This window comes from Jaculus jaculus, chromosome 5, assembly GCF_020740685.1.
Source record: "Jaculus jaculus isolate mJacJac1 chromosome 5, mJacJac1.mat.Y.cur, whole genome shotgun sequence".
NCBI classification, from domain to species: domain Eukaryota; kingdom Metazoa; phylum Chordata; class Mammalia; order Rodentia; family Dipodidae; genus Jaculus; species Jaculus jaculus.
The window spans coordinates 165,480,190-165,502,292 of record NC_059106.1 but is presented as its reverse complement, the minus strand read 5'-3'; the positions used below and the strand labels follow the sequence as shown (position 1 = coordinate 165,502,292).

The window sequence follows — 22,103 nt, the reverse complement described above, 5'->3', positions numbered from 1 at the left end:
GCATGTGTCACTCTGCATATGTGGCTTTATGTGGGTACTGGGGAATCAAGTGGGTTGTTAGGCTTTGCAGGCAAGCTCTCAAACCACCGAGCCATCTCTCCAGCCCCTAAATAACCTTTATTAAAAATTTTTTGACAATTTTAAAAACATCATTCGTACACAAAGTAACAAAGTCATGCAGAGAGCGTGGGTGTCCACACAGATGTGCGTGTGAGCATCTGAGAGTCCAGTTTTGAGACCAAAGCCAGGTCACCACTTAGGAGTTCCCTCGCTTTGCTTTTGTGCCTGGCTCATGAAAACTCATAATTTTTCCTAAGATACTTTAGGGGTTTCCGTGGGGCTCTACTCGGCCACTAGGAGCCATGGGCCAGCCACCGTGCCTCAGTTTCCTTGCTCATGAAGAGTCAGTGTCATGGTGGTGTCCGACCTTGCCCCGAGACTCCCAGCAGGGCCCAGCACAAAGCAGGTACTCAAAGCCACTACTGCCACAGGTCCTGCCAGAAGCCACCGTATCCTGCGATGAACGTGACTGGGCTCCGTGGGCCGCTCACACATGATTCACTTCACCTGCGATGGGTGTAGCTCAATGCTGGGCTGTCTCATGGGTCTCCGTCATGTGGGAGCCAAGGCCACACCTGATCTCAGACCTGCTGTCCACTGTGCCTCTGTGTCCCGGGAGTCCTGAGTCAGTCTGTTCCCCTGTCACCAACTGTGCGTTTGTGCCTGGTTACACAGAGCGCCCAGAAAGAGACCCCGAGAATGCAGCTTTCTCTTTTGTTCAGAGATTACCTACTCCACACAAATACTTCTTCCTTCCTTCCTGTTTCCTTTCATGAGGTGGGGACCTCGCTCTGTTGCCATGAAACCTCTGGGCTCCGGTGATCCCTTCCTCAGCCTCTCGAGTGTCTGAGGCCACGGGCGTCCGTCATCACCATGCTGCCAATGCAGTTCTCCGGCAGCTCTGCCCCTCGCCCTCTGGGGGTGCCTGGCTGTGTTCTGACCTGATCTGATCTGTCTGATTTCAGGCGTGCGGCGGGTAAAGAGAGAAGACTCAGAGGCCAGTGGGGAGAGCCTGGTCCGCTACAAGAAGGAGCCTTCAGGGTGCCCCGTGTGTGGCAAGGTAATGCCCTGTGATTGCTGTCAGTGTTGATCACCAGGCAGGAAGGTTGAAGACAACAGAGCTCCGCTGTCTCAAGCTGAGCTGCACCCCAGCCACGGCGCATGCTAGCGTTTGGCTCCCCTTCGCCTCTGAGGCGATTTCCAGCAGTGTCTTCCAAGGGAGGCTTTTTGTTTTTTTTCCTTGACTACATTTTTCTTCCTTCCTTCCTTCCTTTATGTATTTACTTATATTTATTTATTTAGTGGCAACTTCCATAATTGTAAACAATATCCCAAGGTAATTCCCTCTCTTCCCCCACTTTCCCATTTGAAACTCCACTCTCCATCATATCCCCTCCCCCTCTCAATCAGTCTGTTTTATTTTGATGTCATGATCTTTTCCTCCTGTTATCATGGTCTGGTGTAGGTAGTGTCAGGCACTGTGAGGTCATGGATATCCAGGCCAGTTTGTGTCTGGAGGAGCACGTTGTAAGGAGTGAGACTGCGTTTTTCGTGATTTTCCACCCTGGCCGCTCTGCGGCTCACTTACCCTTGGTGAGCATCAGTGACCTTGTCCTCTTGGTAAGGGTCAGGCCCAGCACAGGGAGGAACGTGAAGCCCAGGGTTTTATTTGCTCTCAGTGTTGGTCTTCCCTGATTGGAAGCCAGGTACCGTTTTCTAAGTTCAAGGTGACCCGCTGCTCAGTGGCCACAGTTAGGTAGTGGCTTTGGTGCTCGCTGTCTGAGCAGGCTGTGCACTGCCCTGGCCTCAGCCCACGTCTCTGGTGGGGGTGTCTGGGGTTCCCAGTCCGTCCTGGCTGCCAAATGCTCATGGCTCCGTTCCTGGATCATGAGCACCTGCCCTTGGTCGGAAGGAAGTCGCTTGCTCGTTAGATTCAACTCTCATGACTCAGAGACTTAGGCATCCCAGCTGCATCCTCAGAGGATGGGAAGTCATGTCCCTTGCAGTGACCAGAGCACTTGCTGCAGGATCTAGGCTCGGAGGCTCCTCAGAGCGTCACTCAGGCAGCCTTGGTGTTGCCGAGAGGTTGGGACATTGCTGACCCTGTGCCAGTCACACACTATTCACGGGCGCTGCTGGCGGGCGTGTGGGTCCCTGGCACCTGGGCACCTCTACACGGGGGAACCCAGGCCCTGTGTGACAGGCAGCCGGGCCATCCAGCCCTTCCTGCCTGCCACCTTGGGGCAGCATGGCTAGACCTTGAACCTTTCCAGACAAAGTGGAAAGTTGTAATTTTATATGATGTTTCCTGATTTTCTTTTTCAAGCCACACCTATGGGCTAGCAGTGCAGAGTGAGTGAGTGGGGCCTCTGACTTGGAGCTGTGGGTTTTGGGGGCCAGAAGAGGCAGGAACAGGACATGGAGAACCCCCCCCCAGACAGGCCCCAGCTTCTTGGCCATGGGAAAGCGGGGCCAGACAGTGATACCCCAGGGTCTGTGGACCTCCTGGGACCCTGGAGATGGTCCTCTGAGCTTCCTCATCCATGACTTTCCCTGATGGGCAGAGGGGCCACACCGGTCCTGTCAGCCACATGCTCCTAGTCCCAAGCTCAGTGCCAGTCGTACCACGGCCCTCAGGCTCTAGTGGGGGATGTATGAGAGTCTATACCATCTCTCTAGGTTGGAGATAAAAAGAAACAGGGGTGTCAGGAGAATGCAGCACGAAGCAACAGGCAAGCAAGGGTCGACTGTCTGGGCATTTACTTTGAGGAAATTGTAGGCATCTCTATATGGCCCCTGCCGGCTCTGCTGGTACAGTGTGTAAATGAGCTTAGTAAACTGAGCTGTGCTCCCATCGCAGCAGAGACTGGAGATTGCCTTCTGTACTGAGGCATGAGTGGTGTCTAAGTCACTGGATGCCAGCCTTGGTGATTATTTGTGTGCCACAGAGCAAGCCCGAGCCTACAGGCCAGCAGTGCAGTGAGTGAGTGTGGCCTCTGACTTGGAACGGTGGGTTGGGGGCGAGGCGGGGCAGGAGCCAGAGGTGGAGAGCATGCTGTGAGGCATCATCATCACCTAGTCGAGAAGACCTCGCGAGCTTCCTGTGCCCGGTTGGGGTATCTCCTGTGGGCCAGACAGGGACGCAGGTGGGGCGGCCGCCCCGCTCAGCCCAGCTCCTCTGCCCCAGGTGTTCTCATGCCGGAGCAACATGAACAAGCACTTACTGACTCACGGCGACAAGAAGTACACCTGCGAGATCTGCGGGCGCAAGTTCTTCCGCGTGGACGTGCTCAGGGACCACATCCACGTCCACTTCAAGGTGTGCGTCCCAGGCCAGCCCGCCCCGCGTGGCACTCACAGCCCCGCACAGCCTCAGGCCAGCACCTTCCTTAGCTTGCTTTGCTCCAACAATGCACTAGAGACCGGTGTGTAGCAATAGCAGAAATTCATTCCCCACAGTTCTGGGTGCTGGAGGTCCAGGACAAGGAGCTGATATATTCAGCATCTGAAGAAGGCCTCTTTGCTCATGCATGGCACCTCCTGCTGTGTCCTCACACGGTGGAGGGACGAGGGTCTATGTGTTATGAAGGCCCTGAGGCTACTGACAAGGGCTCCACCCTCACGACCCCATCACCCCCCAAAGACCCCACATCCTCACATCATCACCTTGGTGGTGAGTTTTCATACACAGAAACCCAAATTCAGAACACTGCTGGTCCTGCCATCATTGTCACCTTGGCCACTGGGAATCTCGTCATAGCAGCGTCTCATGTAGTCCAGTTGTGGGGCCTGAAGAGAGATTCCTCCCTGTGGTATTCAGCCTCACTTGCTGGGATGAACTTCCAGATCAGACACAGTTTATAGGAGGAATGGAATTTATCTGAAGCTCACAGAAAGAGGGAAGTTCCATAATGACAAAAGAAGTCCCCCCCCCCGCCCCCCCACAGGTCCACACAGAAAGAGAAAAACCACCACGACCAGCCCAAGCAAGACGCAGGCACTCTGCATACCTTTAACTGGAAACTCCAAATCTGCACCCACACCTTAGGGCTGGACCCTAGGATCTGCCCACAGTGGCACCTCCTCCACCCAGGTGGCCAGAGATCTAAATTACAAGCTGTGCTGAACTCCTGAAAGTGTTTGGGAACATCCAGTCAAACACCCACACTCCCCCTAGGGGCTTAAAGGAAGCTTCTCGCCATAGGCCCCTCCTAGAAGGGGTGTAAGGGGCACGCCCTAAAGGAAAGAGAACTGATCAGAAAGGCTCAGAGAGTAGAGAGGACTTGGGTATGGTGAAGCAGAAAGTACCCGTTAGGGGAAAAAAGTGCCCAGCTGAAGTAGAGCCCAGACCAGAGCGATGCCCACGGCACACAGTGTTCCCCATCTGCACCAGCCTAGGCTCAGGTGGAGCTGTGCTGGGCAAGTGTGAGGGGTCCATAGGGCGTAGGCAGTCTGATGGTCCCGAGGTCCAGTGGTGAGCACCTGAGCTGAGGCTGGCCAGCCCCAGTGTGGTCCCAAGGTCCTCAGCCATGTAGCTCAGGAGGCAAGTGACTGCTTCCCCCATGATGTACTGGCCAGAGGTCTGGCACACCGTGGTACCGGTCAGGTGTGGGTCTCCCGTACAGGACATTGCTCTGATGGATGACCACCAGCGGGAGGAGTTCATCGGCAAGATTGGGATCTCCTCCGAGGAGAATGACGACAACTCGGATGAGAGCGCAGACTCGGAGCCGCACAAGTACGGCTGCAAGAGGTGTCAGGTACTGCCCGCCCCGCCGCTCCCTACCTGGCTACCTGGGGCCTCCGCGCCATTTCCTCTACAAAGGAAGACCATCCTGCGTCCCCTGGGCTGACGGGGCTAACTGTGTGTCTCACACTCACCAGGGCACACTCATGGCCCCGTGTGCTCAGTCTTTGAATTGGGTGAGGCCAGTGTCCTGGAAGGTGGTCTTGCCAGCTTCGGGCTCAGGCTCCCCCTCCCTCATTCATATCCTGCCCTACCAAATCTAAAGTGCTTCGAGAAGTCACTCCCCTGCTCATAGAAAGGTTAAGTGTACAGACAAGCCATTTCTGAGGTACCCCATGCCTGAGTTTCTGGCTGCTTGTCCTGCGAACAGAGGGTCCCACAGCTAGTGTCCCTTCCAGGGAAACCCCTGTGCACCATCTCTCTCTGTCACGAGCACTGGACCCTCCCAAGGTGTCTCGGAGACTTAGGGGGTCGGCAGCCTCTGTCTGTGTGCCCTCAGCTCACCTTCGGCCGTGGCAAGGAGTACTTGAAGCACATCATGGACGTGCACAAGGAGAAGGGCCACGGCTGCAGCATCTGCCACCGGCGCTTCGCCCTCAAAGCCACCTACCACGCCCACATGGTCATCCACCGCGAGAACCTGCCCGACCCCAACGTGCAGAAGTAAGACTTGGGAGAGTTTGGGTGCTCCGGCAAAACTGGGGTGCCCAGCCTAGGAAGTCACAGCACTCGGGTCTTGAACCAGGGATTTGGGGAGCCCATCTCCTCTGTTCCAGGCCTTACCCTTGTCCTGGACCTCTCCCAACAGCTCTCTAATGGGAAGGTAGGACAGTTCTTGTCCGATGTGCCAGCATAGCTTGGCACCCCGTTTTCATCCATAGCACCCCATGTCAAAGGTCAGCCTGTAACCACTGTTGTGTGGTGAGTGGGTAACAGTACCCAGGTTAGAGGCCACCCCTACCAGGACGGCCATGACTGCAGCCCTGGGCCTCACACGCCAGAAGCTAGCGTTTCCCTCCTCAGTTCTGGAGGCTGGGGTCCCATCCCGGTGGTTCCTGAACCTTCTCTGCTCAGAGTCAGCCTTTGTGCATGTCTGTGTCCTGAACTTAAGGACATCAGCTGCATTGGCTGGGGCCACCCTGATGACCTCACTTCACCTTAATCTTCTTGTAAAGACCTAGCTTTAAATACGGTCATACTGTAAGGGACTGCAGGCTGAGAGTTCAGCATAGCAGTTTGAGAGTCACAATTAAACCCATTATAAAGGATTCTTGCTTCTTTGAAAAAAAGTTTTTTTAAGAGAGGCAGATAGAATGAGTGCACCAGGGCCTCCAGCCACTACAAACTCCAGACACACGCACCACCTTGTGCATCTGGCTTTACTTCAGTTCTGGAGACCCAAACCTGCCTCCTTTGGCTTTGCTGGCAAGCACCTTAACAGCTAAGCCATCTCTCCACCCAGCTGCTTGCTTCTTATGTGAGCCACATGGTACCTTTTTTTTTTTTTTGCCTCACATCTGCTTATAAAGATGTTTGGGTACATGCCTCTCACAGCAGACAAGCCCCTCACAGCTGAGGCGATCCTCACAAGTGACAAGCCCCTCACAGCACACCAGCCCTCCACAGGTGACAAGGCCCTCACGGGAGGTACGCCTCTCTCAGTAGATGATCCCCTTAGAGGTAAGGAGCCCCTCTTGCTAAGGGCCATTTCTGCTTTCAGATACATCCACCCCTGTGAGATCTGTGGGCGAATCTTCAACAGCATCGGGAACTTGGAGCGCCACAAGCTCATCCACACAGGTAGCGTGTCCCTGCAGGCACCTGCCCCGCCTCGTGGAGGGGAGCTGGTTCATGGGCGCCCTACAGCTTCATCCCCCAGCTCTCCAGCCTTTCCCCTTGTGACCCATCTTGCCATGTGCAGCACGTGCCTCCCCCACGCTGTCACGGGCCCAAGTCCTCATTGTGCCAGAGGACGACCCTGGAAGGTCCCACGGAGCCCACTGGTGCCTGGTGGCTGTGCCTCTGGCTTCAGGGAGCCCGGCCTCGGTCCCGCCGGCCACGATGGCTTTCTCTGCTGCTCGTAGGTGTGAAAAGCCACGCCTGTGAGCAGTGCGGCAAGTCCTTTGCCAGGAAGGACATGCTCAAGGAGCACATGCGCGTGCACGACAACGTCCGCCAGTACCTGTGCGCCGAGTGCGGGAAAGGTGGGTGCCGGGCGCACAGCCACGGGGGTCCCCGGAGCCCATCGGCTGCGCGCCTCGCTGCGCCCGAGGGTGCCGCCCACGGAGCGCAGACTCCCTGACGGGGTGGCGGTGGGAACTGGCAGGTCACGGTCAACAGGGGACACCAGGGCCACCTCCCAGGGGGACCCGCAGACGTCAGTCACGCACCAAGGGAAAGACGGGCCCGCGGCGGGCTTTTAAGTAGGAGGGTCCAGGAGAGGGAGGCAGATTCACACGCAGGCACCCCCGAGTCACTTCAGCAGCAGGAAAGCCATGCGTCACATCATGTCCTTCCCCCACTGAAATACAATGGCCACCTGGGCTCACCCTGACTTAGAGAGGGCTCCGCAGCCTGTCTCCTGCCTTGCTGGCCAGAGGTCTCGTGAACTGAGTTACCTCCTAACAAACCTGACGTCAGGAAGTGAAGCGAGAGGGAAGGCTGATGTCAGGGCATGTTAGAAGTTTAACCCATTCCTGTTGGAAAAGGGAAACGCCTGTGGGTCGTTCAGTGCCCGCTGGCCTGGTCAGGCGCAGCAGAGCAGCCCCTTTCACCCCTGAGGCAATCGAGCTTCTCTGCTTTGCCCTTAGGATCCTTTCAACATTCCCTATTCCATATACGGTTTATTTTTTCCTTTAGTTGGCCTTTAGTAAATAGAAATGTAGGAAGAGCACTCATGCCCACAAATCCTCTCCCTGAGTTCCCCACGTGAGTGCATATAAAACAGTGCTGCTGCCCAAGGGGGAAAACTCAATCTGAAGGAAAGCAAGACCTGGGCACCTTACTTGCCCCCCCCCCCCCCCCCCCCGCATCCTGCCCCTCGGCACCCTCAGCAGAGGCCATCACCGCTTCAGAAGGCCAGGAGCAACAAGGACATAGGCTGGCTCCCATCTCCTTAGGCCCCTTCTCCACTTGCTGTTGCTTCCTTCTTCTCTTCACTCCCCCACCTTTTTTCTCCAGCCCCTTAAAGTTAATTGTTTTTTGTTTTATTTTGATTTTGAAATGAGGCAAGCCTGGCCTGGCTGCAGCAGTCTTGCACAGGGCAGAGCCAATGTGCCAGGAGACCCCAGCAGAGGAAGGGTGGGAGGTCAAAGCCACATTTTTATATCATATACTTAACATTTGAAGTGTGTTAGAAACTCAGTCCAACAACTTCTTGGCTGCATTCTGGGCACGTAAAATGCTGGTGTTGGCACCTGGGTCACCACCTTTGTGTCACATAGAGCCAGAGTTGGTGTTGCATCTCATACAGTCACTAGACATACACACAAAGGCTGCTGTTTACTCTGCCTTATAAATATTCCTTAGAGAGCTTTTCAAAGCAGAACAAAGTATTGTTCTACTATTTTCAAAGCCCTAATAGTATTTCACTGTGTGGTTTCATATAGCCAAAGTTATGGGAACATTCTTTTTTTTTTTTGATTTTTATTTATTTATTTGAGAGCGATAGACACAGAGAGAAAGACAGATAGAGGGAGAGAGAGAGAATGGGCGCGCCAGGGCTTCCAGCCTCTGCAAACGAACTCCAGACACGTGCGCCCCCTTGTGCATCTGGCTAACATGGGACCTGGGGAACCGAGCCTTGAACCGGGGTCCTTAGGCTTCACAGGCAAGCACTTAACCGCTAAGCCATCTCTCCAGCCCTATGGGAACATTCTTACAAATCATCACTATACATTTTTTCCCCTAAAAGTTGTAGATGTGAGGGAGATAGTAGTGTAACCACTGGTAAGGAGCCCATGCTCCTGGGAATAATCTCCCCCTTGAACTTGCTATGTAGCCAAGGATGACCTTGAACTTCTGAGCTTCCTGCCTCTAAGGGATGGAATTACAGGTGTGCACCACCACACCACCTTCAGGTTTAGGAATTTTTTTTTTTCTATTTTTATATATTTGAGAAATGTGGGAGGGTGAGAATGGGCACGTCAGGGCCTTCAGCCACTGCAAACGAACGCCAGACATGTGCCCCTTATTCATCTGGCTTACATGTGTCCTGGGGAATCAAACCCGCATCCTTTGGCTTCGCAGGCAAGTTCCTTAACCATTAAACTGTCTCTCTAGCCTAGGAATTATTTTATTTATTTATTTAAGATAGAGAAGAGGCAGGTAAGAGAGAAAAGAACAGGTCCACCAAAGCCTCTAGCCACTGCAAATGAACTCCAGGTGGATGTGCCACCTTGTGCATCTGGCTTTACACGGGTACTGGGGAATCGAGGCTGAGTCCTTAGGTTTTGCAGGCAAATGCCTCAACCACTGAGGCATTGCTCCCTACAGTGATATGTAAATAGGGTACAAACTGAATCCCAGTAGCAATGGACAGACCTTTAACATTTCTACCATGGGACCATTGAATTTCATTTTTTTTAACTTTCTCCTTTTTAAAAAAAAATCATTTTATTTATTTATTTGAGAGTGACAGAGAGGGAAAGAGGCAGAGAGAGAGAGAATGGGCGCACCAGGGTCTCCAGCCACTGCAAACGAACTCCAGACGCGTGCACCCCCTTGTGCATCTGGCTAACGTGGGTCCTGGGGAATCGAGTCTCTAACCAAGGTCTTTAGGCTTCACAGGCAAGCGCTTAACTGCTAAGCCATCTCCCCAGCCCACTTTCTCCTTTTTTAGTTTGATTTTTTATTTATTAGAGAGAGAGAGAATGGGTGCATCAGGGCCTCTAGCCACTGCAAACAAACTCCTGATGCACGTGTCACCTTATGCCTCTAGCTTGCGTGGGGAGTCAAACCTGGGTCCTTAGGCTTTGCAGGCAAGCACCTTAACCACTAAGCCTAAGTTGGGTTTCTTTTAAAACCATCCCTGGGATGTTTTTAAAATGGAAAGGAAACAGATCACAAAAGAACATTGGCTGGGGTAGAGGGTAGAGTGGGAGATGGTGCTTGTTGCCTCTCCTGCTGTATTTTTTATGACCACACATGACTAATAATTTAGGGCACCCTTTCCGTAGACAGTATTCTCGTACGCGCTGCGCTGGGACCTGTCAGGAAGGACGTTAGGCACAGCGCTTGCTCACGTTCCGCTCCCACTCTGGAGTCTAACCTGGAAGGACCCAGTGTGTCTAGAGTCAGAGCCCCGATGTCAGCCTGGGGACCCCGGTGCTTGGATTGAAGAGGCAGGCACACTCTCAGATTTTGGCAGGAATGAGTACGGTTCGGGTGGGCGGTCTGACAAGTTAATGGAGCTGAAATTGACCCTGTCTGCGGGCTGAGCACCCAGAGTCCAAAAGCCTAAAACACTGAAATCTGAGACCGAGCGGGACATGATGTTCAGAAATCTTAATTTTTACGATTTTGGGTATCCATACAAGGAATGCTCAAGCAATTAAGTCTCTCCAGATATTTCAGAATTTGAAAACGCCCCACTTCTGAGTCATTTCCAGTCCCAAACATCATGGACAAGGGGTCCTCAATTTTGTTTGCAATTTTGACGCATCAAAAGTGACCTCTCAGCCTGCTCTGACAGAACCACCTGGTTAATCTCATGCATGTGGGCCCGCCTCTGGCCTGTCGTTCCTCTTCTGGGAACCTCTTCGATTTCCGGTGCGGGGATAGGGACAGCCCCACCCTTACCTTGCTGCCACCGCCTCCCATCCCCGGCCTGACCGGTTCTCCCCTCCATCTCAGGTCACACTCTGCCAGTTCACTTGGTCCCTCTTCCACCCAGAACAGCAGCTATGTGAAGCCAGGGCTCTGCCCAGCTCACTGCCTGGCCTCTGACACCCAATGCCTAGTTGGGGCTCAGCAGTTAGGTGTGTGACCAAGTGAGGCGCCCCCTGGGAGCAGTTTGGCTGTTGACATCTGCACAGGGGTGGGCTTGACCTGGCAGACGAGACAGAAAGGCAAACAGTGGTAGATGATGTTACTCCTTGACACTGTCCCACGAGAGGGCCAACAGGATGAGGAGATTCCAAGTGTAGACATTAATACCCTGAGGCAGGGACCATAGGGGTCTAGAACAGACTGGGTGTGCATGGCTCCCTGCCAGGATCTGAAGAGCAGGACACTGGGTGGCCAGCCTTTGACCTAACCTCTCACCACATGTAGTTTTTGTCCCTGTGGCTGTGTGTGACTTTTTTTAAATTACCAGATTGGGAAGATCTGCTGAAGTGCTCTTGTAAACCCTGCCTGCCAGAGGCTCAGTGTGGGGCTCGAGCTCCCCCTGCTGGCTGCAAAACACACACACACACACACACACACACACACACACACACACGGCTGTAACACACACACACAACACCCCCACACCAGCCCCCTAAACACCCCCCCCATCCGTAATTGCAGCAGGAGCACCACATGCGGAGACAGGTATAGATGACTAGGGAGATGATGGAACTGGGTGGTCTTTTGCCAGCTGAAGATGAGGCTGTGAATTACTCAGTCCCCCACCCTGGAGGCCTCGAAGTGAAGGCTTCGCCCTGTCAGCTGTCCGCTGGCGTCCCTGGACTGAACCCCGAGTGCGAGGTCGTGGGGTTGGGCTACACAGCTGGGTCCTGGCAGGGAAGACACTCCTCTACCACCCAGTCAAGTTGTGTAGGGGTGTCCCCCTCCCCACCAAGCTGAGGTCATGATTAGCCTCATTTCAACTCCTGAGGTTGCACGCATCAGATCAAAAGTAGAGAGACAGGCCAACATGGTGGCGCACGCCTTTAATCCCAGCACTAGGGAGGCAGAGGTGGGGTGACTGCCGTGACTTCGAGGCCGCCCTGAGACTACATAGTGAATTCCAGGTCAGCCTGGGTTGGAGTGAGACCCTACCTCGGAAAACCAAAAAAAAAAGTAGATGGGTTGGGGACATAGTTTAGTCAGGAAAGTGCCTTTTTGGTCCCCATTACTCACATAAAAATGCTGGGAATGGCAGCGTATGCTGTAATCTCAGCACTGCAGAGCCAAAGACAGGCGGACCCCTGGGCCCCCTGGAAAGCCAGGCTGACCTAGTTAGGAAGCTCTGGGGCCAATGAGAGACCCTGTTTTATCCCGAGGAATGCCATCCAAGGTTGTCCCCTTGGCACCCGCACACAGAAAATAGATGGAAAGTCACTACTCAGACCTCCCAGTGCCCTTAAACACTAGCGGTCACTAAGCCTCTCACCGCCTCTCGGGACCTGGTGCCCACACGCTGCCTTCCCGGTGTCGCAATAACCTCTGGCGGCTTTCTGGGCCCGTACCTTCACGGTCGGCAGCGGGGCAGCAGAACTCCGGCCTGAGCCCCCCGCCTGGCCCTCCCCCGCCCCCTCTGCCCGTGCCCACTGGACCCAGCCGGACTCTGCCAGGCAGTGGGGTGGGGCGTGGGCACCCGGCAGGGACTCTGGCGAGGCCTGGCTGCTCACACACGTGTCTGTCCCCAGGGATGAAGACCAAGCACGCACTGCGCCACCACATGAAGCTGCACAAGGGCATCAAGGAGTACGAGTGCAAGGAGTGCCACCGCAAGTTCGCGCAGAAGGTCAACATGCTCAAGCACTACAAGCGGCACACGGGTGCGTCCCGCGGCGCCTGCGCGCTGAGACCCTCGCCAGGCCGCCGCGCGCCTGCGCACTGAGACACCCCCCCCCCCAGGCCGCCGTGCGCCTGTGCACTGAGACATCCCCCACCACCGCCCCGCGCCTGCGCACTGAGGCCCAGCATGCCTCGTGGCCAGGCTTCCCCTCTGGCCCCAGAAAGCCCAGGCTGGGCGAGCCTCCTGTCAGGGGTGGCCCGTGTCTCAGAGCTGTCCTCTCTGAGCACCAGAGCCCATATTGCCCCACACATGAGCAGGCACCACAGAGCCATTTCCTTTCCAGGAGAGACGCATCTGTGCAAAACATCTTGCTAAGAGTTTGCCAATGCACCCCATTTGGGCCCAGGACACAGTGGCCACTTCTTGGGTCACCGTGTGCCTCTAGGAGGCCAGAACATTCCACCAACCATATATGAAAGCCCCTTTTCCCTCCACAGCTCTAATAATTTCTGTGTTTGAATAGTGGTCACTTCGTCAGGGTCACTTAATTTGCTGTTTTCCCTGAGTGCCTGGTGGCAGTGAGAGTCTTTTCATAGACTTGTGTCTGTTGGATCATTTGCTCATTGCTTGATTTTTTAAAGGGATTTTTGCCAGTATGTGTGTGTGGTACGCATGGGTGGGCATGCATGTTCATGTATGGGGCAGTTTTGTGCTGGTTTGTGGAGGCCAAAGATTGACACCAGTGTCTTGCCCAGTTGCTGTCCTCCTCAATCGTTGAGACAGGGTCTTTCACTGAATCCAGAGCTAGCCACAATCTCCGGGGTCCTCCTTTCTTTATCTTCCCAGTCCTACGATCGTAGGCATGTGCCACGACAACGGACTTCCGTGTGGGTTTTGAGGTTCCAATTCACGACCTCATGCTTGTGTGGCAAGTGCTGTCTCTACTGAGCCATCTTCTCCCTTTATTTAAAAAAACATTTATTTATTTATTTATTAGAGAGAATGAGTGTGCCAGGGCCTCCAGCCACTGCAAACAAACTCCAGATGCATGCGCCCCCTTGTGCATCTGGCTTTACATGGGCACTAGAGCACCAAACTCACATCATTAGGTTTTAAAGGCAGGCGCCTTAACTGCTGAGCCAGCTGTCCAGCCCCAAACCACCAAAATGTTTATGCAGAGTGAGAGAGAGCCATCAAGGTTTAGTCTTTCGCACATAGATATAGTTTGCCCAGCACTGTTTGTTGAAGAGGCCGTCCTGTCTCCGATGTAGGTTTTTGGTACCTTTATCAAGAATCACATGGGTTTACTTTCTGATCTCTGCTCTGGTCCACTGGCCGAGGTGTCTGTTTTGATGCCCACACCACAGCGTTTCAGTCCTAAAGCAACGCAGCACGTCTTGAGATCAGGCATTGTGATGCCTCTGGCTTTGTCCAAGATGGCTTTTCCTGAGCCAATCTGTCATGTTTCCATTTGAATTTTAGGGTTGGTGTTTCTGGTTCTGTGAAGAATGTCATCAGAGATTACATTGAATCAGTAAACCACTTGGGATAGTGTGGACACTTTGACAATACTCTTTTTAAAATATATTTTATTTATTTATTTGAGAGAGAGAGAGACAGAGAGAATGGGTGCACCAGGGCCTCCAGCCACTGCAGAAAACTCCAGAGGCATGCATCTGGCTTACGTGGGTCCTAAAGAATCAAACCAGGATCCTTTGGCTTTGCAAGCAAATGCCTTAACCACTAAGCCATCTCTCCAGCCCGACAATATTAATTCTTATGGTCCACAAGCACGAGATTCTCTTACCATTTTTTGCCGTCTTCCATTTCTTTTTTTTTTTTAATTTTTCTTTTTTTGGTTTATTTTTATTTATTTATTTGAGAGCAACAGACAGAGAACGAGGCAGAGAGAGAGAGAGAGAGAATGGGCGCGCCAGGGCTTCCAGCCTCTGCAAACGAACTCCAGACGCGTGCGCCCCCTTGTGCATCTGGCTAACGTGGGACCTGGGGAACCGAGCCTCGAACCGGGGTCCTTAGGCTTCACAGGCAAGCGCTTAACCACTAAGCCATCTCTCCAGCCCTCCATTTCTTATTTATCTGTATGTGTGTGGGGGCTTGCTTGCATGCCGCGGTGCACGTGTGGGAGTTGGTGATACTGTTGAGATGCCCATGACCCCCTCCTTTGAGGCAGGTCATCTGACTGCTACAGATGAGCGTCACAGCGCAGGTGAAGCCAGCCTTGCCTGTCTGAGAGCTTCAGACCCTTCTGGCTCCACCTCCTAGGGTCACGGGCAGCTGAGGATCACACATGCATGTATCACTTTATACCCAGTTTCATTTGGGTGCTAAGAATTGAACCCAGGCAGGCTTTGCAGGCAGCACCTTTTACCACTGATTGAACCCAGACAGGCTGGCTGGCTTTGCAGGCAGCACCTTTTACTGCTGAGCCATCTCCTCAGCCCCTTTGGTGTTTTGAAAGAATGTTTGAGTTTATCAAATGTTCGTTTTCTTCATCTACTGCAGTGATCATGTGACTAGATCTTTACTCTGTGGATATGACATACTGCATTTATTGATTTATAAATCACTGTATTGATTTTATACGTTAAGTCATCCTTGCATTCCTGGGATAAATTCCACTTGATCCTGGTAATCTCTTTTTAATATTTAAAAATTTTTAAATTTATTTTTATTTGAGAGAGAGAAAGAGGAAGATAGTGAGAGAGAGAGAATAGGCATGCCAGGGCCTTCAGCCACTGCAAATGAACTCCAGACACATGCACCACCTTGTGCATCTGGCTTACATGGGTCCTGGGGAATCAAACCTGAGTCTTTGGCTTTTCAGGCAAGTGCCTTAACCACTAAGCAATCTCTCCAGTCCAATTTTTTTATTTTTATTTATTTATTTGAGAGAGAAAGAGGCAGATAGAGAGGGAGAGAGAATGGGCATGCCACGGCCTGCGGCTGCTGCAAAGGAACTCCAGACACATGCTCCACCTTGTGCATCTGTCTTACGTGGGTCCTGGAGAAGTGAATCTGGATCCTTTGGCTTTGCAGGCAAGCACTTTAACCACTAAGCCATCTCTGTAGCCTCCCTGGTGATCTTTTGATTGCTGTCAGGTAGTTTTTAAAAATGTGTGAGTTTAGCATTTCTGTGGTCTTTTCTTACATTTTTCTGTCTTGGTTGAGTTTGGTTCTGGCTTTTAGTTATTTAATTTCTCCGTGTATGTCTCAAATACCACCTGAGATCTTTTTGCTAAATGGAGGTATGAATAAGTTAGTGTTCTTGGAGAAAAACTGGTTTTTCAGTTTTGACTATGCTTTTTTTCCCCCTTTATTTCCTTTTTTTAAAAAAATTTCTTTGAGGCAGGGTTTCATTCTAGCACAGGATGACCTGGAACTCACTCTTTTAAAAATTATTTTTACTTTTATTTATTTGAGAGAGAGGCACAGAGTGAGTGAGAGAGAATGGGCACTCCAGCCACTGTAAACAAACTCCAGACAATGTACCTTGTGCATCTGGTTTATGTGGGTCCTGGGGAATCGAACCTGGGTTCTTTGGCATTGCAGGCAAGCACCTTAACCACTAAGCCATCTCCCCAGCCCGTGGAACTTACACTTTATTCCCAGCTGGTCTTGAATTCATGGTGATCCACCTACATCAGCTTCCCAAGTGCTGGGATTAAAGGTGTGCACCACCACACCTGCATTTCATTTTCGCTCCTGGGCTGCGCTCTACATCCATATTCTCTGACAGACCTTCCTACTTCTCGCTCACTTTTAAATATGATATATCACCAAAAAGGAGTGAATTTTCGGGGCCACAATTTTCAGAATTAAGTAAGAAAGTGAGCATTGATTATTATTGCTTCTAGAAACTTTCCTTTCCCCAGAGGGGCTACAGATGCTAAAGTGTGGAAGAGCTAAGATGCCGTCTGTGTGTACTTAGTCGAGACACTTCACTTAGCATGTGAGACCAGGCATACCTTTCCCTGCAGGAATTAAAGACTTCATGTGTGAATTGTGTGGAAAGACTTTCAGTGAGAGGAACACCATGGAGACCCACAAGCTCATCCACACAGGTAGGCTGTGTGAAGGACACTCAGCCATGCCGCGCTCCGGCGAGGCTCCCCAGTGTTCATGGACGCAGCAGCTCCTCTGTTACTCATTTGTCTCCAGAGTGCCGAGCACTGTCTTGGCTTGCTGGTGGGCCACTGCCCAAGTGTCCATTATTCAAGAGCCGAAGGTCACTTGCTCTTGCTACCCTTGGGCCGTGTGTACCATGGGCTGACCTGGTGGCGGCTGTTGGGGGGACAGGACGGGTTGGTTTGGGAGGGGGCGGGGCCTTGCGGGAGGACCCTCTGCTGACCACATTTCTCCTTCCCACCCCACGTGTGTAGTCGGTAAACAGTGGACGTGCTCTGTGTGTGACAGGAAGTATGTCACCGAGTACATGCTGCAGAAGCACGTGCAGCTCACCCACGACAAGGTGGAGGCGCAGAGCTGCCAGCTGTGCGGCACCAAAGTGTCCACCCGGGCCTCCATGAGCAGACACATGCGGCGCAAGCACCCCGAGGTGAGCCTGCGGGGCCCCCCACCTCCACACTGCGGGTCCGGCTCTGCTAGGGTCTTGGGGTCCTTCTCTGAGTTGTACAACCTTAAACGCCACCTGTAGGAACTTACCAGGTCTCCATGAAGGGGTTCTTTCTGCTGCAGTCATGTTCGCATTGCTGGCAGAAATCACCCAACCAAGAGTAGCTTTGGGGGGAAGAAAAAAGGTTTATTTTGGCTTACAGGCTCGAGGGGAAGCTCCACAATGGCTGGGAAAAACAATGGCATGAGCAGAGGGTGGACATCACCCCCTGGCCAACATAAGGTGGACCACAGCAACAGGAAGGTGTGCCAAACACTGGCATGGGGAAACTGGCTATAAAGCACATAAGCCCGCCCCCAACAATACACTGCCTCCAGGAGGTGTTAGTTCCCAAATCTCCATCAGCTGAGAACCTAGCATTCAGCACACCTAAGTTTATGGGGGACACCTGAATCAAACCACCACACTTTCTACGCATAAAAGTAGCAAAAGAGGCCAGGTGTGCTATTGCATGCCTTTAATTCCAGCACTCAGGAGGCAGAAGTAGGAGGATCATCATGAGTTCAAGGCCACCATGAGAATGCATAGTAAATTCCAAGTCAGCCTGGGCTAGAGTAATACCCTAATTCAGGGAGGGAAAAAAAAAAAAAGCAAAAGAAGTAGTGAGCAAAATATCACTAGACTTGAACCTATAGTCTCTTAGGCTTTCTTTAAGTAGGGACAAAAGCAAAGAGCAAACATAGATCTGAGTAAGCTTTTACTGTCTCCAGCAGATCAAAACTCAGAATGAGGGTTAAGGATTTAGCTCAGTGGATGAGCGCTTGTCTAGCAAGCACAAGACCCTGGGTTCAGTCCTTAGCTCTGGGGGAAAATAAAAACTTAGAGTGTGTGGGGGCTGCTTGGAGGGTAAAATGCTTGCCTTGTAAGCATGAGAAGTTGAGTCAGATCCCCAGCACCTTCCTGAGAGCGGAGCATGGTGGTGTAATCCCAACACTGCAGGCAGAGACACAAATGGATCCCTATAGCTTACTGGCTAGCTAGTCTAGCTGAATTGTTGAGCTCCAGGTTCAGTGAGACCCTGACTCAAAAAATAATAATAGTTCTGTGTAGATGGCTCAGCAGTTGAGGCCTGCAATGTCTACCGACCTCAGTTCAGTTATGCAGTACTGGTGTAAAGCCAGATGCACGAAGTGGTGCGTGTGTCTGGAGCTCATTTGCAGCAGCTGGAGGCTCCGGCATACCCATTCTCTCCCTCTCTCCCCTCTCTCTCTCTCCCTCTTTCTCTCTCTCTCTTGATTTCCCTCTGTGTGCAAATAAATAAATAATTTAAAATACATTGGAAAATAGGGCTGGAGAGATGGCTTAGTGGTTAAGATACTTGCCGGCAAAGCCAAAGGACCCAGGTTCAATTCTCCAGTAACCACATAAAGCCAGATGCACGTGGTGGTACATGTGTCTGGAGTTCATTTACAGTGGCTAGAGGCCCTAGTGCTCCCGTTCTTTCTGTCTCTCTCTCTCTCTCTCTTATTTCAAATTAATACATAAATAAAATATTTTTTAAAAAATAAAAATTGAGGGCTGGAAAGATGGTTTAGCAGTTAACCGCTTGCCTGTGAAGCCTAAGGACCCTGGTTCGAGGCTCAATCCCCCAGGACCCATGTTAGCCAGATGCACAAGGGGACGCATGCACCTGGGGTTCATTTGCTGTGGCTGGAGGCCCTGGCGTGCCAATTCTCTCTCTCTCTCTGTCTCTCTCCCTTTTCCTCTTTCCCTCTCTCTCTGTCTGTCGCTGTCAAATAAATAAATAGAAACAAAAAAATTAAAAATAAATACAAATAAAAATTGAAAAATAATAAGGTGAAGAGTGTCTGAGGAAGACACCTGTCTGTCTCTGGCCTCCACACATGTGTGCACAAATATGTACCCACACACACATGCCCACATAACATACAACTATATTTACACATACATATGCATGCCACATACACAAGCAAAAAGAACCAACAACAATAAAAAAAAAAAAAAACCTTAGTATTAGCAGCTTGCTGATCCTTCTTACACATCCCCAGCATGGTCACTTGTCTCCGCCTCATCCCACTGCCTTCGGTGTGGATGACTTAAGTCGTCCACAGTGATGAGTGTGAGCACTCAGTGACAAGGGTCCCTCACCGTTCGGCAGGACACTAGCTCTGGTAGGCTGCCCTGTAGCCACAAGACGAGTCAGCACAAACCTGACATGAGCGTAGCTTCAGGTGTTAGGCTAAAAAGTACATTGTTTCCCAGGTGTGCTGGCACACACTTTAATCCCAGCTCTCAGGAGGCAGAGAGAGGATTCCTAGGCGTTAATCCCAGCACTCGGGAGGCAGAGGTAGGATCACTGAGTATGATGCCAGCCTGTGACTACAGAGTCAGATCTAAGCCAGTCTAGGCTAGAGTGAGACCCTACCTCAAAAACACCACATAAAGGCTGGAGGGATGGCTTAGCAGTTAAGGCATTTGCCTGCCAAGCCAAAGGACCCAGGTTTGATTCTCTAGGACTCATGTCAGCCAGATGCACAAGGGGGCACACGCTTCTGAAGGTCGTTTGCAGTGGCTGGAGGCCCTGGCACACCAATTCTCTCTCTGTCCCCTGTCCCTCTCTCTCAAATAAATAAAATATTTTTTAAAAAACCACACACACACAAAAAAAAGCCAGGCGTGGTGGCGCATGCCTTTAATCCCAGCACTCGGGAGGCAGAGGTAGGAGGATCACCGTGAGTTTGAGGCCACCCTGAGCCTCCATAGTGAATTCCAGGTCAGCCTGGGCTAGAGTGAGACCCTACCTCGAAAAACCAAAAAAAATAAAAAATAAAAATAAGATGGAGAAATTAGTGGTTAAAGTGCTTTCCTGCAAATTATAAGAACCCAAGTTTGATTCCCAGGACCCACATAAGCCAGATGCACAAGGTGGCACATGTGTCTGGAGTTTGTTTGCAGTGACAAGAGGCCCTGGCACACCCGTTCTCTCTCTCTCTGCTTCTTTCTCTCTCTGTCGCCCTCAAATAAAAAAAAAATAAAAACAAATTTTTATTTATTTATTTGAGAGAGAGAGAGAGAATGGGCACACCAGTGCTTCCAGCCACTGCAAATGAACTCCAGACGCGTGCGCCCCCTTGTGCATTGGGCTAACGTGGGTCCTGGGGAATCGAGCCTCGAACTAGGGTCCTTAGGCTTCACAGGCAAGTGCTTAGCTGCTAAGCCATCTGTCTAGCCCCAAATTTTTGTTTTTAAAATACAGTATTTGGCACACAGGAGTCTCAGGTGAGTTCTTGTTGGGCAGAGCTGCTGGCCCACAGCTCACCTCGCTCAGCTCGAAGGGCGCTGAAGCCACTGCCCTGGGCCACAGCGGGTAGAAGGAAGGAGCATCCATCCACGGATGGACAGACGAGATGATAGCTCCAGGCGGCAGCCAGCACTGGGCCTGAGAGCGCCGTAAACCCTGGAGAGCAGAGCCAGGTGGACGCATGAGCCTGGGGGGACCTGGGTCAGTTTCAAAGTCGGTCCCAGGCAGAGGGGCGGCAGACGGTGGCAAGTGAGTTCTTTCCAGGGGAATGACAAGTGTCAGCTGGTGGGCAGTGCCCTGCAGCAGGTAGCCGTCCATGGCGCCTCTGGGTTCCTTCTGCATTGTCAGAGTAGCCTGCAGGTGGGCACAGCAAAGCTCACTGCCCTGTGCCCCTTGCAGGTCCTCACCGTGCGGATCGACGACCTGGACCACCTTCCCGAAACTACCACCATCGACGCTTCCTCCATCGGCATCGTCCAGGTGAGGGGGCAGCGCGCACCTACAGGAGGGCAGCTCACCCAGCTGACAGGAGCAGGCTTCCGGCACACTCCTGTCCGCTCCTCGCACCATCATAGTCTCGCTGGGTTTTGGTTTGACCTCTTGAGAGCATTCTAGACTGTCTCGGTTTCTGAGTAATTATGTGTGGCTTTAGTCTTTTTACAGATGTAGCTTACTTTGGAGAAAAAGTAGTCTCCAGAAATTTTTCTTTTTTAAATATTTTATTTATTTATTTGAGAGAGAGAGAGAGAGAGAGAAAGAGGCAGATAGAGAATGGGTACATCAGGACCTGCAGGTGCCACAAATGTACTCCAGACACATGCACCACCTTGTGCATCTGGCTTTCATGGATACTGGGGAATCGAACTTGGCTCCTTTAGCTTTGCAGGCGAGCGCCTCAACCGCTAAGCCATCTCTCCAGCCCATTTTAAAAAATATATTCTATTTTTATTTATTAGACAGAGAGTAGCTTTAAAAAAAACATAGTCTAGGATGACCAGTAACTGTTGTGTAGCCTGGCCTGGCCTTGAATTCACAGTGATCGTTCTACCCAGTGCTGAGATTCGAGGCATGCACCACCACGCCTGACTAGTTTCGAGATGTTTAATGTAATGAAATTGTCCTAAGCAAAATAAGTATAACCATCGAAGCGAAGCCTAGATATTTAAAGAAAATTTTACTTAATGCCTTTTAAGAAAAAAACATTTATTATTTATTTATTTATTTGTAAGCAGAGAGAAAAGAGACAGAGAGAGAAGGGGTGTACCAGGGCCTCCAGCCACTGCAATTGAACCCAGATGCATGCGCCCCCTTGTGCATCTGGTTTATGTGGGTCCTGGGGAATCGAACCTGTGTCCTCTGGCTTCACAGGCAAGCGCCTTAGCCATTAAGCCATCTCTCTAGCTCTTTTTTTTTTTTTTTTTTGAGACAGAGTCCCAGGAGCTCAGGCTGGCCTTGAACTCTGACCTTCCTGCATCTACCTCTCAGTACTGGGTTTAGGATTACAGGCATGGAACCTAAATCACCTACTCAGTAATCCTCATAGCAATTTCTGTCCAGTCATAGAGAGGCCATGTCTTGCAGTCGGGGTCCGATGGTGCTGGTGGGTGGGGCATTAGTTTGAGTGGTTAGATCATATTGAGTGAGCAAGGGGAAGCCAGCGCCCAGCCCAGGAGCCTATGAGCGATTTGCGTGCTTGATACGTAACTAGGCAGAG

General features: G+C 51.7%; 1 protein-coding gene across 2 annotated transcripts in view; it reads left to right on the top strand.

Annotated features, from left to right (window-relative positions):
- Nucleotides 1-22,103, top strand: part of Prdm15 (PR/SET domain 15) — a 68,827-nt gene that overhangs the window by 41,601 nt on the left and 5,123 nt on the right. For both annotated transcript variants that reach the window (XM_045150493.1, XM_045150492.1), the window contains exons 13-22: nt 1,026-1,120; nt 3,248-3,379; nt 4,686-4,820; nt 5,307-5,470; nt 6,528-6,607; nt 6,892-7,011; nt 12,382-12,513; nt 16,472-16,555; nt 16,874-17,049; nt 20,789-20,869. In XM_045150493.1, coding sequence (XP_045006428.1) covers nt 1,026-1,120; nt 3,248-3,379; nt 4,686-4,820; nt 5,307-5,470; nt 6,528-6,607; nt 6,892-7,011; nt 12,382-12,513; nt 16,472-16,555; nt 16,874-17,049; nt 20,789-20,869 — 1,199 coding nt within the window. The remainder of the gene's footprint in view (nt 1-1,025; nt 1,121-3,247; nt 3,380-4,685; nt 4,821-5,306; nt 5,471-6,527; nt 6,608-6,891; nt 7,012-12,381; nt 12,514-16,471; nt 16,556-16,873; nt 17,050-20,788; nt 20,870-22,103) is intronic.